Source organism: Myxine glutinosa, chromosome 3 (assembly GCF_964187855.1).
Source record: "Myxine glutinosa chromosome 3, kmMyxGlut1.1, whole genome shotgun sequence".
Lineage (NCBI taxonomy): Eukaryota > Metazoa > Chordata > Myxini > Myxiniformes > Myxinidae > Myxine > Myxine glutinosa.
In genome coordinates this window covers 127,330,666-127,344,955 of record NC_136263.1, presented here as the reverse complement: position 1 = coordinate 127,344,955, position 14,290 = coordinate 127,330,666, and the positions used below count along the sequence as shown (strand labels likewise).

Genomic DNA, 14,290 nt, shown 5'->3' with positions numbered 1-14,290 from the left:
GTCTTTTTCTTTTTTTTTTTTTTTTTTTTTTTTTTTTTCTATACAAGATCGAGGCTCGTGAAAGAGCGAACATTAATCACACAGAAAGACAAACCGACACATAAAACATATAACATAGGGAGCGGTAGACAAGATGGGGAGAGAGGGGGAAGGACACAAACACAACATTTGAGAGCAGGGACCGAGAGACATGGAGACATCGAGAGATCTGAGAGAGGGCGAGGGCTTTGGGGGGGGGGGGGGGCTTTCCCCCTTCGCATGGTTTTTATGATCACATATTCGCTGATGTCGTGTCGGTATTTTCTTGTCCATACATGCTCACGCAACAAACATGATAGTGTATGACACCAGGGAAATACTATTGGCCGCCAATGCGGCCAATAGTACAACACTAATTTTTGTCACGTGGTCCCATTTCAACCAATCGGCTTGCAAGAATCTTTTTATGTGGGATATAATACACTCAATTCGTGCTGGACTATTCAACGTGCCTGGTTCAACTTTACAGCCTGGCCTTGCCAGCACAGACATTGGGCAAGGTATGAACAGTCAGTGTTAGTGCTGGTGTTAGTCTTTCGACATTTTGGCGTGTTAATTTCGTTATTCAAAAAAGCTTCACGTCCGGTCGGCTTCAAGATGTCGGCCTCAAAGAAAAAGTGTCATCAGTATTCCGTTGAATACATCAGGTATGGATTCATTCCATCTCCGACGAACAAACAGTTACCGATGTGTTTGTTGTGTGGTATCATGCTGTCCAATGAAGCAATGAAACCATCTCGACTGAGCGAACACCTGAGTAAAAAGCACAGTGATAAGGCTCGCGAAGAGGTCAGCTATTTCCAATCGCTGAAAGAGAAATTTGAGAAGCGATCCACGGTAACGACGATGTTCAAAGCCAGCCAAAAGCTCGTGGATAAAGGACTGGAAGCATCGTACAAGCTGTCATTGCTCATCGCCAGATCTGGAAAACCGTATTCAATCGGCGAACAGTTGATCAAACCAGCTGTTGGGGAAGTGATAAAAACCGTTATGGGCCAGGATCCGAATCCAGTTCTCTCGTCGATTGCGCTCAGCAATGATTCCGTGGCCAGGCGGATTGATGAAATGTCATCAGATGTAGAAGATAAGCTGTGTAGTGAGCTGAGAAGCACACACTTCGCCATCCAGCTGGATGAGTCCACTTTGCATGACAGTGAAACTCTGTTACTCTGCTATGTTCGCTTCATCCGTGATCAGGAAATGGTGGAAGAAATGTTTCCCCACATCATACCTCGTTGAAAGAGGGTTCAGCGCCGTGATGGCGCTGCTGACCAAGTATCGAAACCACCTTGACATTACCAAGAGGGGCGATCTGTGTCTCTACCTCACTGAGATGGAGCCAGACGTTCGTAATCTCGCAGCGAGTCACCAAGCCCACCCTTCACACTAACGGTATTTGGACCTGTGATAACAGATACCTAGTTTGCCTCACCTGGACCTGTTCTGCTGAAACATTGTAGGTCGTGCAAAATAAAATAAAAAGTAAAGTAAAATAAAGTAAAATATTATTCAGAAAATATTTGGCTTCTGTTATTTTTGCTTTCTATTGACATAAATTCTGGGTGTCCGACCACAAACGATAGGACAAGGGGGGCATTGGGCGGGGTCAAGAGGGCAGAAGGGGGCGGTAGTCCAAAAAGGTTTGAGAACCACTGATATACATCATTAAAATGCTACAATATTTGGTAGTGAGTTGCTGTAGTCGTACCAACATCCACGTGTGAAACCAAATTGGATTTATAGCTTATCATTTTGAAACTGCATGGATTTCATTTTCGGAAAATGGGGAAAACGACTTTCACCAAGGTCACTTCCTTCATGTTTGAGTGAGTGACACATACAAGACATGAGTCTAAACTTAGTATTATTTATTCAGAAAACTGGGCCATGTCCTCTCGAACCAAATGAGTGGTATATGAGGTCCATATCTGCAAAAAGGAGTGAGATATAGGCCCACAAGTAAACACTGACCCCAAAGTGGAAATGTGCATGGAAATCGGTCAAATTGGACAAAATGAGTTTCATCACAATAATATCTTCTTGATATGAAGGTTTCCTATGCAGTTAATAATTTCTATCAATGCAATGCAGTCTGCAAACATATGAGATATGGCAGTCAGGTATGATATTTGCTACAAACACATATTTAGTCAATAATGCACTTGACACTACAACAAAAATGAAATTATTATATTCACATTGAACATGTATGTGCAGGACACATTTATATAAACCATATCACTATGACTTAAACATCATCCACATCACTGTTGTCCGTATCCGACCATTCATCATCGATCATCTCATCTGAGTCATAACTTGAACTGAGGTCACTGCAGTCATACTTAACCAAGTTGTTCAGGTTCAATTTATCTGGCATTTGTGGCCCATCAAACCATTTAATATGTAGATTGCCATTATCGTCCATATTCCAGCCATGTTGCGTTGGATCCCATGTGATCAGAGTTTGTAGATGGGCATGCCTCCACAGGTATGCCACATAGTTTGTACACATGAAAGAGCGTCTCAGATGAATTTGTTTGAGTCTCAGATGGCACGTGATGCATTCTTGAAACAGCTCAACACTCTCCATCCAGCACTGAAGTTCACATGGAGCTGGAATCTTCAAACACTTTGCCATTTTTGGACGTGTTGGTCGAAAGATCTGCATGTGGTTTCACTACATCCATCTACCGGAAGCTCACCTTCACTGGGCAGTATACTCGCTGGGATTCCTACAGCTCCACGAGATACAAAATTGCCTTGATCAACATCCTTGTGAACAGAGCTCGGAGGATTTGCTCACCTTATAATCTTCCTGCTGAAATGGACAAAATCATGAATATACTCGGTGACAATGGTTATCCGGAGTATATAATTCGGAGATATGTGCACAAGTTGCTCAACACAACAAAGGAACAAAATATCGGTCCTGACAAATGTACAGTGTATATGAGGATGCCATGTGGCGTGGATTATTTTCTCCTCACTCAATAAGATGACTGAGACAGAGAAAATCACGTTCTTGAAGGCAATTTATTTAATACTTGCTAAAAACAGAACACAGCACATAACATAGTATTAACACAACACACAGTGGCGGTCCACACAGATTCTCCCCCACTCGGAGAGTTCTGTCGACTACATAGTCGTGTGGGTTCTTTGATGCCAAGGAGAAAGAGCAGAAGGGTCTTACAAGGTCACCATAGTTCATTATGTTCCTAGACAAGCTGATGCTGCAGTCCAGATGTGAAGACTGAAAATGTATGAGTCGAAGGAGGAGAAGAGGTGGGGGCATGGAACTGATCTCTGTAGAGAAGTTTCTGTTGATTCCAGCAATTCCAGGGCACTGACCCTGCATTTCCATTCTTCTCCCAAAGTGCTCTTGCTCCAGAGTGAGCTGCATCTTCCTTTATCATTCATTATAAACTCTTTCTAGCTTTTAACATTTCTTAACATGTTCCAATGTAGATTAATTTATCATTCTTAAAATTACAGCACCCATGTCTCTGTTAGTGCTCTGCATTAAAAAGGCTTCCAATTACAATTTTAGCTGCGAATGAAACTCACTCACAAAGACATTATTAATTATTTCAATCATAAAAAAGTCCATAAAAAGGACTTCTACAATTCCTCCGTTTTTGTCCTTCTTATGGGACAAACTTCACCTTTTGCAAAATGTTCAACAATTTTCAGTTCACCATAAACATTATCACTGTTATTTTACTGTCAGCATAATTCAATATTAAACATCTGCAACATTTGGCAATTAGGATTCCAAAATGTGTTTGCTGCAGAGTGAATGCTGAACTTCTGTTAAAAAGGGACTGATCACTTGTGTGTTTGAAAATCAAGTATGAAACATCTTCTGGTGTCTTCATAGCACCTACACTATTTCGCGTAGGGTTTCCGCTGTCGTGGTAGCTGGGCGGGATCATGAACTGACCCTGCTCTGCATGTAGCATCCTTGCCACTCTTGCCGTAAGCCATAGTAGTTCTTGAACAAGGCCTTCGCCCAGTTGTAGTTGACTTGCCTCCTCACTCATCGTGAGTGGGCAGCAAGTATTGATGTGATGTTGGTCGACCGGCAAGATGTGAAACAGAGATGACAGGTACATCCATAGCGATGTTAGGACCATGGTGTTCAAGTTGGCCATGGCCCATCCCAGGGGCAACCAGCAGAGTCATGGAGGCCCGATGTAGAATAAGAAGCACAGCCATCCACTTACAGCTCCACGCTGGTTCCCTGGAAGTTGGTGGGGCAATGACATCAAGTCAAAGCGTCCGGTGAGTTGCAGGTAATATGTTGTCATCCAACAATTGCTGACGTGTTAGATGTTCCAGGCACCGAACCGAAGCAAGTGATCCCCTTTCGTCCACGCATTATAATGTGATCCAGGCAAATGGTCACATGAATTTCTTTGGTGAAGGTAAACATCCTTTTCCAATCTTTAAAGAGGAAGATGCCTTTGCCATTCTTCAAAGAGGGGGGTGTATGCTACACGTAATCTCATCTCTTGCCAAATTTCGCTGTTCACACTCTTCCCAAGCAGTTATCACTCCATTTCTTAGCTGTTAACTGGGTTTTCCTTCATTCAGCCATATCTGAATCTGCTCTCAACACACTCTGAATCAGGTAGGGTACACCTTGGCATGATGTTACCATGTTTTAACTAATCATGTATATCTTAAAACAGCTTCACATTCAACAGTTTGCTGTTTTCCTTAAAACATTCAAAAGGTTATATTCATTTATATGCTTCACACGGATAATATCCAAATCAGGTATGTATTTTCACTACAAAACTAGGAATAGCATTTAAAGCTGCTTTCAGATTAACATAGTTTGAAAAAATTAAAATCATGCAGTTTTTGTAATGCAAATCAAAGAGGAATAAATTCATTAATAATGAGTAAATATGATTAAAATCACAAACAGGAATATCTAATTCCAAACAAACTATGCATAATGTATTCATTATCATAGATTCCCCACTTTTTCCTTTTTTTTACTTGAGGAATTAGTTCAATAGCTTCTCCTACTAGTATTTGATCTTCAAATGGTGCCTTACATCACATTAATTTTCATGGTTTCTAAGTTGTGGTGATATGAGTTCACTGATCTTATAAAACCAGCACAATTCATAACATTTATTATGCATTTCACCCAATTCACCTCGCCTCAAAGAACCGCATTCTTTTTTTCTTTTCTTTGTTATGCGGGCTCTACTCCATTCATCTGGATCATTACTTGGTTCAGTCTTTTAACTTCCCTATTCAAATCACCATAAAGGTCTTCCTCATTTGAGTTCACCTTTGGTTCCTCTCTCTGCACCATTTCGTCATTAGTTATTTTGTTCAGACACACTGTCACCAAGGCTTTTAAGGAAGCCACCACCAAAACTATTGTTAATATAATTACCAATCCAACACATAAGTATTGGAGTATCTTAGCTGCCACTCCTCCAAATACATTTTCCAACCTTGCAAAAGCATACCCTTTTGGGTAATCATGAAATTTTGCTCCCTCTTTTCTTATCGTATCGGCTATGTTATAAATTTCCTCTGAATTATCGGGTATATATGTACAACAATCTGTACCAATCACTGCACATGCACCTCCTTTTTCTGCTAACAGCATATCTAATGCCATACGATTTTGTAATGCCATAGTTCTTGTTGTTGCCAGCTCATTCGTAAGTTTTTCCAATCCACTGGCTGTTTTATTTGCCAAATTCTCCATAGCCAACACCAGTTCTCTGAGCTCTTGTCCCGCCTTCCAGGTTCATAAAATGGGAATGTTACCATCCCAATCCATTCTCCGAATGTAATGGTCCTTTTCTGCAATGTATGCAGGGCGTGCATCGGTGACTTTGTCAACAAGCGCATGTGCGTGAGTACAAAACCGAGAAAGCATGATCCTGACCATCTCTGCGGGAGATACGGATATGCCTTGTGTCCACATATAAAATATGTATTATTATACGTCCATGTAGCATCCGTTGCCCAAGTACCCTCCCAAAACAAACTTAAAATCTTCGAGCCGTTTATTCCTAATGGGACAGGCAATCTCATCCAGCCCAGTTCGTACCCATAATAGTGTCCCATATGTCCCATAAACCTATTATTATTAGTGGTTTGGGGTCGGGTGATACATATCAGCCCTTTCATTTGTTGTTGAATAGTCACGTAAGAGGGCATTACTTCATCATCATATTTATTCGGATAACTGCCCTCAAATTCCTCGCAATTGTATCCTCCTCTGTCCCATCCAATTTTCCCTGCCATTGAGGCACCAGTTTCTGTTGCTATCAGGCTCCCTGGGAAGCGGCTACAAGCTACATAATTCATCCCAACCAAAAGGAACTACCTCCAATGGTATTCCATTCTCACTAGAATGTGGCATCTGTGTACATATCCAGCAATTACTCTCATTTGCTACATGAGCTTTTGTGTGGGCTAAATGCAGAAAAGTATTAATTCCTTGTAATCCATCAGGTTTTTAGGTGTTTCCCCATTTTCCATCAAACTTCTCTTTTCCTTATGTCCTACCATATGATAATACATCTGCATGTCGGCCGCTGGTGTTACATTTTGTTGTCTTATTGACTCGGTGTACTCCACGCAACACACAGTCCCCACTACTAGAAGACTTATTCCGAGGATAAATATCACCATTTTCAGGGAGTATCTGAAGAAGAAGCCTCCGGTTTCTCCTGATTCTTCAGGTTGTCTTGATAAGGTCTTTCCCGCTGTCCCAACTGTATAACATGTCAACTATCCCTTGTATACGGCCGTATCTATATCATTTATATTTCAATAAAATCCAACTGTATCTTACTATAATTCACCAAATGTCCGTCCATCTGTCTGTCTGTCTGTCTGTCCATTCGAAGATACCATAAAAACTGCTGAACCGATCGCAACGATATTTTGGGTGGATAATCCTGCGATCTCCAGGAGTAAAATAGTCTATTTAGTTTTCCCATTTTCAGCTTTGGTCTCCAGCATTCTCAGGTTTGGACTCCAGCATAACATTCGCGTTCGCACAACATTCATTGTGACGATGTTGTTTCCCCGGGTGCCGCACAAACGGCTGCACCGATCGCTGCACAGCTGCACCGATCGGACTCGGTGACCTCGGACATAGACCTTTTATAAGGACACGGGTTGAATCCCTGCTTGAGAGAATTCCATCCCCCTCGCCGCCATCACGGCTGTCTCTCCAACTTACAATCCCATGAGATTTGTGGAAAGGACGACCCAAAACCAATATAAACATCATTAAACATCATTCGTATATAAACATCATTAAAAGTAAATAATGACCTCGGCCAAAGTTCAAACGACATTTAATCTCTACATGAGAGAATTCCATAAAGCTATTTGGGTGGTGAATACGCTAACAGATCGCTGTCTCCATCGATCTTGCCAAGGCCGTAACAGCTATCGGCTCAAAATCCTTTTAACTGTTGATTTGGTCGTTTTTACAATGAAGGAAACATTAACAATGTTGTTAAAAGTTTATTTTGTGATTAATTGGAGATATGTTGTTTGGAATTAAAAAAGATATCGAGTTCAAGTGAATGACGACATGCCATGATGGTTTCTACTTTCTGAACATGAACTTCGCGGATCGCCATATGCAGATTCGCCACGGTCCCACGATCGATGTTTCTATACGTTTTTCATGGAAGTCCTTCACGAACTTGCTGTCCATGTCTGACGTGCGATTGGAGGTGCTACGGGAATGTGGAATTCATGCTTTTCATGCTTTAGCATTTTAGCATTTCATGCTTTAGCATTGGTTTCATGCTTTAGCATTCGCCGTATCTGCATTGTCTGTTTGCTCCTGGCCTCCCACCCGTGCGAAGCACGGGTATCTCCCTAGTATACTAAAACTCATAACTAGTTTATTCTACTACGTTAATGAAGGGTCCCTTACAACTTTGACTAACATTCTCAAAGTAATATCATTATCCTTAGTAATTGACATATGTCCTACTACTTACTATTCCCTAGCCCTTATTTATCCAGGGTTATATGTATATATCCTAGTCATAAGTGTGGTCGTGAGATGTTATTAAATCTCCATGTGAATATGAGCACTGTTGCTCATGGTGTACAAACATTGGTATCTGATTATGTGTCGTGTAGGCAGATTAATGTCACTATTGTTAGACATTAGGTGGGAACTCTAAATGTTGAAAGTGCGAAGTTTATCGACACAAGGAATGGTAATCAGTTGAGGTCATGATTTTATGTAAACACCAATTAGTGTTCTACAGGGCTGCTATTTTCGGCCTCATTTTCTATGGGACTGTCATCATTAACCCCATGTGCTCGTTTGCATTGAGAGGCATGAATCCAACTTGTTTTCCTTGACATTTCACAGCAGTATGTGTTGTAAGCAGAACTTGATGTGGTCCTGACCATCTCGGTTTCAATGCAGTTTTTCATTTGAAAATGTTAATGCATACATAATCTCCAGGTTAAAAGAATGGCACTCATTCTCTGCAGGTTCTGGTAAGGCTTCTTTCACCTGGGAATGAAACATCTTCACTGTCTTTGTCAATTCGATACAGAAGGTGAACATCAAATCATCCATCTGGTGGATATCCATCTCCTTTATTGTCAAGGGAGGTGAGTGTGGTACCCGCATTGGTCTTCCTATAAGGATTTCATGCGGGGATAATCCCGTTTTCCTATTTGGAGTGGCCCTCATTGCCATGAGTGCAAGTGGGATAGCATCCGGCCATTTCAAGTTGGTCTCTGCGCAGATCTTGGCCCATTCTTTATCACTCTGTCATGTCGTTCCACTGCTCCCGCTGATTGAGGATGATGAGGACAGTGAAGATGAATATTTATTTGCATTGCCTTGCCCAGTTCCTTAACAACCTCTGCTGTGAAGTGCGTTCCCTGATCAGAAGAAATCTTGCAAGGGACTCCAAAGCGACATATGAAGTCCTTCAACAGAATTTTCACAACTGTTTTTGCATCTGCATGTCAACAGGGGTACGCTTCCACCCACTTTGTAAACGTGTCAACAATCACAAGAACGAACTCAAACCCGGCATACTTCTCCATTTGAATAAAGTCCATTTGTACATGTCCAAACGGACCTGACAGTGGTGGGTGAGCTGCTTGCGTAGTCTTTTCACCTTTTCCTGGGTTATACTCCTGACACACCTGACACATAGCACAATATTACTCCGCCACAGGTGTAAATTCAGGTACACACCACTGTTTTGATACTGATGCGCACATTCCTTCTTTGCCTGTGTGACTCACTCCATGAGCCAGACGAGCAATCCACGGTAACAATTGTCGAGGTGCAACCACATGCCCATCGCGGGAAATCCACAGTTTAAATTCACTGTCAAATGTGCATCCTGACAGTACCCAAATGTCTTTTTCCTGGTTACCCACAGCTTCTTGCATGACACCAATGTCTTGCAAAGTTGGGCTATTTTCAGGAACTGTCACAGGTGCCTGTGTAATCACTGGGTCTTGTTCAGAGTTTGCTGCCATTTTTGCTGCTTCATCTTCCCTTGCATTTCCCTGCGAGATCTCATCTTTTCCTCTTGTGTGGGAATCACATTTGATCACTGCAATTGCAGATGGTAGAAGAATTGCCTCCAAGAGGCTAGCTATTAACACCCCGTTTTTACTTTGACTCCCTGAAGACGTCAAAAATCCTCTGTTTCCAGAGAGCACCATAATCATGAACAACCCCATGCGCATAGCTGGAGTCTGTGTAGATGGTTACTCTCTGACTTTCTGCTAAGCAACAAGCTCTAGCCAAAGCAAAAATTTCTGCTTACTGAGCTGAATAAGTGTTTGGTAATTTCCCACTTCCCCACATTTCCTAATCTGTACACACTGCATATCCTGTTAATAGTGAACCATTAATTCTCTTGATGATGATCCGTCAATGTACAGTGCCAAGTCTGCGTTTGGAATCAGGATGTCCTTCAGGTCAATTTGTGGTACAAGTGCATGTGCCAATGTCTCAACACAATCATGGGGCTCACCATCTTCTGTTGTCAACAAAGATGCTGGATTTAATGTTTGACATTGTTGAATGGTAAGGTTTGATGGTGCTAGTAACCCCAGCTCATACGTTGTTGCTCGTGTTGCTCAAAGATGCTGCGTTCCCGCTTTCAGTAAAACCGTTGCCACTGCATGCTCAACAAGAAGGATTAATGGGCAACCCAGGACTATTGTAGCTGTGGCTTCTACTGCATATGACGCTGCTGCCACTGCTCGCAAGCACTGTGGAAACCCTCGTGCTACTGCATCCAATCTAGTGCTGTGATACGCTATGGGGCACATTCTCCCTCCATGTTTTTGGACCAACACTGATTGGGCAAATCCTCCTTTCTCATGTGAGTAGAGAAATAAATTTTTCTCATAATCTGGCAGTCCTAGAGCAGGAGCTGATGCCAAGGCATCTTTCAATGTCGTAAAAGCTTGTTCAGCCTCTGGTGTCCATTTCAGAGGATTTGAACTACTTGGGAAGCTGATGTCTAACAGGGGGCGAGTTAGTAATGTGTGATCAGCAATCTACTGATGACAAAAGCCTGTTGTCCCCAGGAAAGATTTCATCTGCCTAACGGTCGTAGGTTTTGGGAGTGCTCTTATCGCCTTCACCCGTTCAGGGCAAAGTCATCTTGTGTCTCCCTTCAAAATATGCCCTAAATATTTCACCTCTTCTTTACAAAACTGCAACTTATCTCTTGAGGCTTTGTGCCCTTTCTCTGCTAGTGCTGTCATAGTACAACAGTGTCCTGCTCACACGCTTCCTTTGAAGTCGAGCATATGAGGAGATCATCAATATATTGTACTATCACCGAACCTCCAGGAAATTCAGCGTCACTGAGGTGTTCATGTAGAGCACGCGAAAACAAGGTTCGGCTCTCTGTGTACCCTTGTGGTAAAACAGTCCATGTATACTGTAGACCATTGTACGTGAACGCAAAGAGATAGTGCGAATCTTCATGAATGGGTACACTGAAGAACGCTGAACACAAGTCCACTACAGAGTAGAACTTTGTATTACATGGCATGCTCAAAAGTATGGTGATCGGGTTAGGGACCACCAGATAGGCTGGAATGACAACAATTGCTCGAAGATCTTGCACAAATCTCCATGTGGTCTTGCCTGGCTTCTCCACAGGCAAGATAGGAGTGCTGCACATGCTAACAGTGCGAACTAGAACTCCCTGGTCCACCAAAGATCGAATTACTGGTGCAATACCAGCTCTTGCCTCTGGTCGTAGTGGATATTGGCGTTTTTTGGCAGCGGTTTAGATTCATCTACCATGATCCGCACAGGTGCAATGCTCTTTATCCGCCCCACATCATTCGGATGTGTTGTCCATAAACAAGTTGGTATTTGATCAAGTGGGTCCGGCTCACCATCGGTCTTGGAGGACCCCCAATGTTGGGGTAGGTATACCCCAACATTGTCAGTTTCAGATGGTTCGTCAATCATGACGAAGGTAGAAGAAACCACCTGCTCGTCCAGCTGCCAGCAAAACCCATCCCTGTTTAGGTCATAAAGTGGAACTTGCTGAATTTCTCCCATATATCCCACCTCTTTACATGCCTTCAAAGTTGCTATCATTGTTCCAACATCTTTTGCTTCATATCCTTTTGCCACCGCTAGGGTGATATGTGGGGTCGTCATTTCAGGTTGATTCCACAGGAGTTGTTGATCTGGCGTCAAGCTTACTGACATGCCTACTCCCTGTCTTCCTACCCACAGTGATAGCAGGTGTATATTATACCTTGAATCCACATGTGGAGAAGCGTCTTCGGAGTAGGACACCTCTTCTCCTGTTGGGTCATAACATGCCGTGCAGTGAAGGTCAGATTCCCATTTTAGAGAGTCCATGAGGTGGTCACTTACCCACTCCTGCACTTCGGGTACTTCATCTCTCAGAGTCCTAAAACTGTCGCATAAAAGTTCTGCCATTTCCGTATCATCGATTTCCCATCGATGTGTTATTGGCTCTATTACTCTTTGCAGCATATCAAAAACAAAGTCATGGGAGTGCTCTGGCATTTCTAGGTACACTCCGTTTTCATTACATGTGACAGTACAGTTCAATTTACACAATAAATCTCTTCCAATCAGGTTTACTGGAGAGTCAGTTGCAAAAAGAAAGGCATGATATCCAATCAATGGGCCTATTTAAACATGAAATTCCTTCGTGATGGGTGTGGCAATGGGAACTCCTGATACACCCTGTTGTGAAAAATCAATCAGGTCCACAACTTTGTCCCATAGGTAGGTTTAATCTCAATTAGATCTTTGGCATCATCCTGTAAAAATACAATCATGCAATAGATATCAGGATCTTGGTATCGTACAGAGAGGACCGATAATAATAGTCAAAGCAAGCGAGTCTAGTATATATATGCGAGTCTAGCATATACGTACCATTCAAGTCTACATGTAAAGTAAATGTCACAGGAGTGGCTCAGCATCGCGGACGTCCCAGGTTTTATAGACGCCCTTCAGTGGCTGAAGCGAGTATCTCTCCTGGGTTCAACTTTGGTATAATTTCACTACATTCTCCCCGCCGTTAGAACTATACTGCCGGTAGGCAGATTGCAAGCGTGCGTCAGCATTGATTGATTGGGGTACGTCATTCCATGTCAGTCGGTCCACCCGTAGCGGTCGGGGTGGCGAACTACCCTGCCAGCCCGCGTCCGGAAACTACCGGGTACGGCGTCCCCAAGCCCAGAGTCCCCGGCGTCGGAGTAGCCGCTGGAGGCAGGTGTCGGAGGGGGCACCTCAGAGCCTTCAGGAAGGGGTATAGGTGACGACAGAGGTGACGACAAAGGTTCCATAGGGGAAGCTTCGGTAGAGTCCATAGACTCGTAGATCGGTTCGTCGATATCCCTATAAGGGTCGATGACCCCACAAGGGGCGAGATGGCGTACGGAGACAGTGGACTCGCGTCCATCTGCCGTCAGCACACGAGCATGCTCGGGATTAGCCTGGAGTACCTGCACCTTATCCACAAAGGGGTCGTACTTGCTCGTGCGCACCGCTTGTTTGAGATAACCCGGCCCCGGCTCAGCGAGCCAGCTGGGTAAAGATCGGATACTACCCGAGCTTCTAGGGTGGTGGAACAGTCTTTCGTGAGGAGTCTGGTTGGTGGCCGTACATAGAAGAGCCCGGATCGAGTTCAGAGCCGCAGGTAGTGACCAAGCCCATTTATCGAGACCCCGGCCGAGGGTCCAGAGGCTTAGCGTGACGTCCCTCCATATAATCCCATTGAAGCGTTTGATCTGCCCATTCGCCTGGGGTCTGTACGGTGTGGTGTAACTCGAAGCAACATTATTTTGGAGCAAATAACCTCTCACCTCCTGCGACAGGAACACCGCACCCCGATCGGTATGCACGTAGGCCGGATACCCAAACATAGAAAACAAATTCTGCAGGCACCGTATGACCGTGGCAGCCGTCATATCCCCGCACGTGTAAGCAAAAGGGAATCGCGAGTACTCATCAACGATAGTGAGCAGATAACGAGAGTTGCTCGACACCAGCAGCGGTCCTTTGAAATCCATTGCCAATCTCTCCCACGGTCTAGTAGCCCTAACCAGCGTCCCCATGGAAGGGTTGTAAAAACGCGGTTTGAGTTCCGCACATATAGCGCAGTCACGGCAGATCCGGTGGATGTCTTCAATCGAGTACGGCAGATTACCACTACGCACAAAATGAGCGAAATGCGTCACCCCTGGATGACACATAGTGTCGTGCAAAGTGCGCAGCCCCTCCAAAGTTACGATCCCCGGGCACGTAGCCGGTCTCGATAAGGTGTCGGCGACCAGGTTATCCTTCCCCGGGCGGTATTTGATGGTGTAGCAGAAGTCGGCGAGTTCGATACGCCAGCGAGTGATTTTCTCATTCTTAATACGTTGAGCATGTAAGGTGTCGTACATGAACGCAACGCTTTGTTGGGTCCGTGATGATTTGGAAGCATCGCCCGAGTAAGTACGGTCGCCATCGCCGAATCGACTCGACGATCGCGTATGCTTCCTTTTCGACAGACGAATGCCTCCGCTCAGCGGAGGTGAGAGTCCGCGAAAAGAAAGCCACAGGGCGCCCCCCTTGGGAGAGAGTCGCCGCTATCGCATGATCCGAGGCATCACTTTCTAAGACGAAAGATTCGCTCTCGTCGATCGTCGCCACAGCAGCGCCAGCGATGTTGGCCTTAAGGCCCCCGAAGGC

At 44.0% G+C, this 14,290-nt stretch overlaps 1 protein-coding gene across 1 annotated transcript; it reads left to right on the top strand.

The window, feature by feature from the left end:
- Nucleotides 1–636: 636 nt before the first annotated feature.
- Nucleotides 637–1,278, top strand: LOC144891222 (protein FAM200C-like). The gene has a single exon (XM_078773608.1). It carries the CDS (start codon nucleotides 637–639, stop codon nucleotides 1,276–1,278), a length of 642 nt encoding a protein of 213 aa, XP_078629734.1.
- Nucleotides 1,279–14,290: the final 13,012 nt, after the last annotated feature.

Coding starts and splice junctions, on each gene's coding strand:
- LOC144891222 (XM_078773608.1), top strand. CDS start 637: ATGTCGGCCTCAAAGAAAAAGTGTCATCAGTATTCCGTTGAATACATC.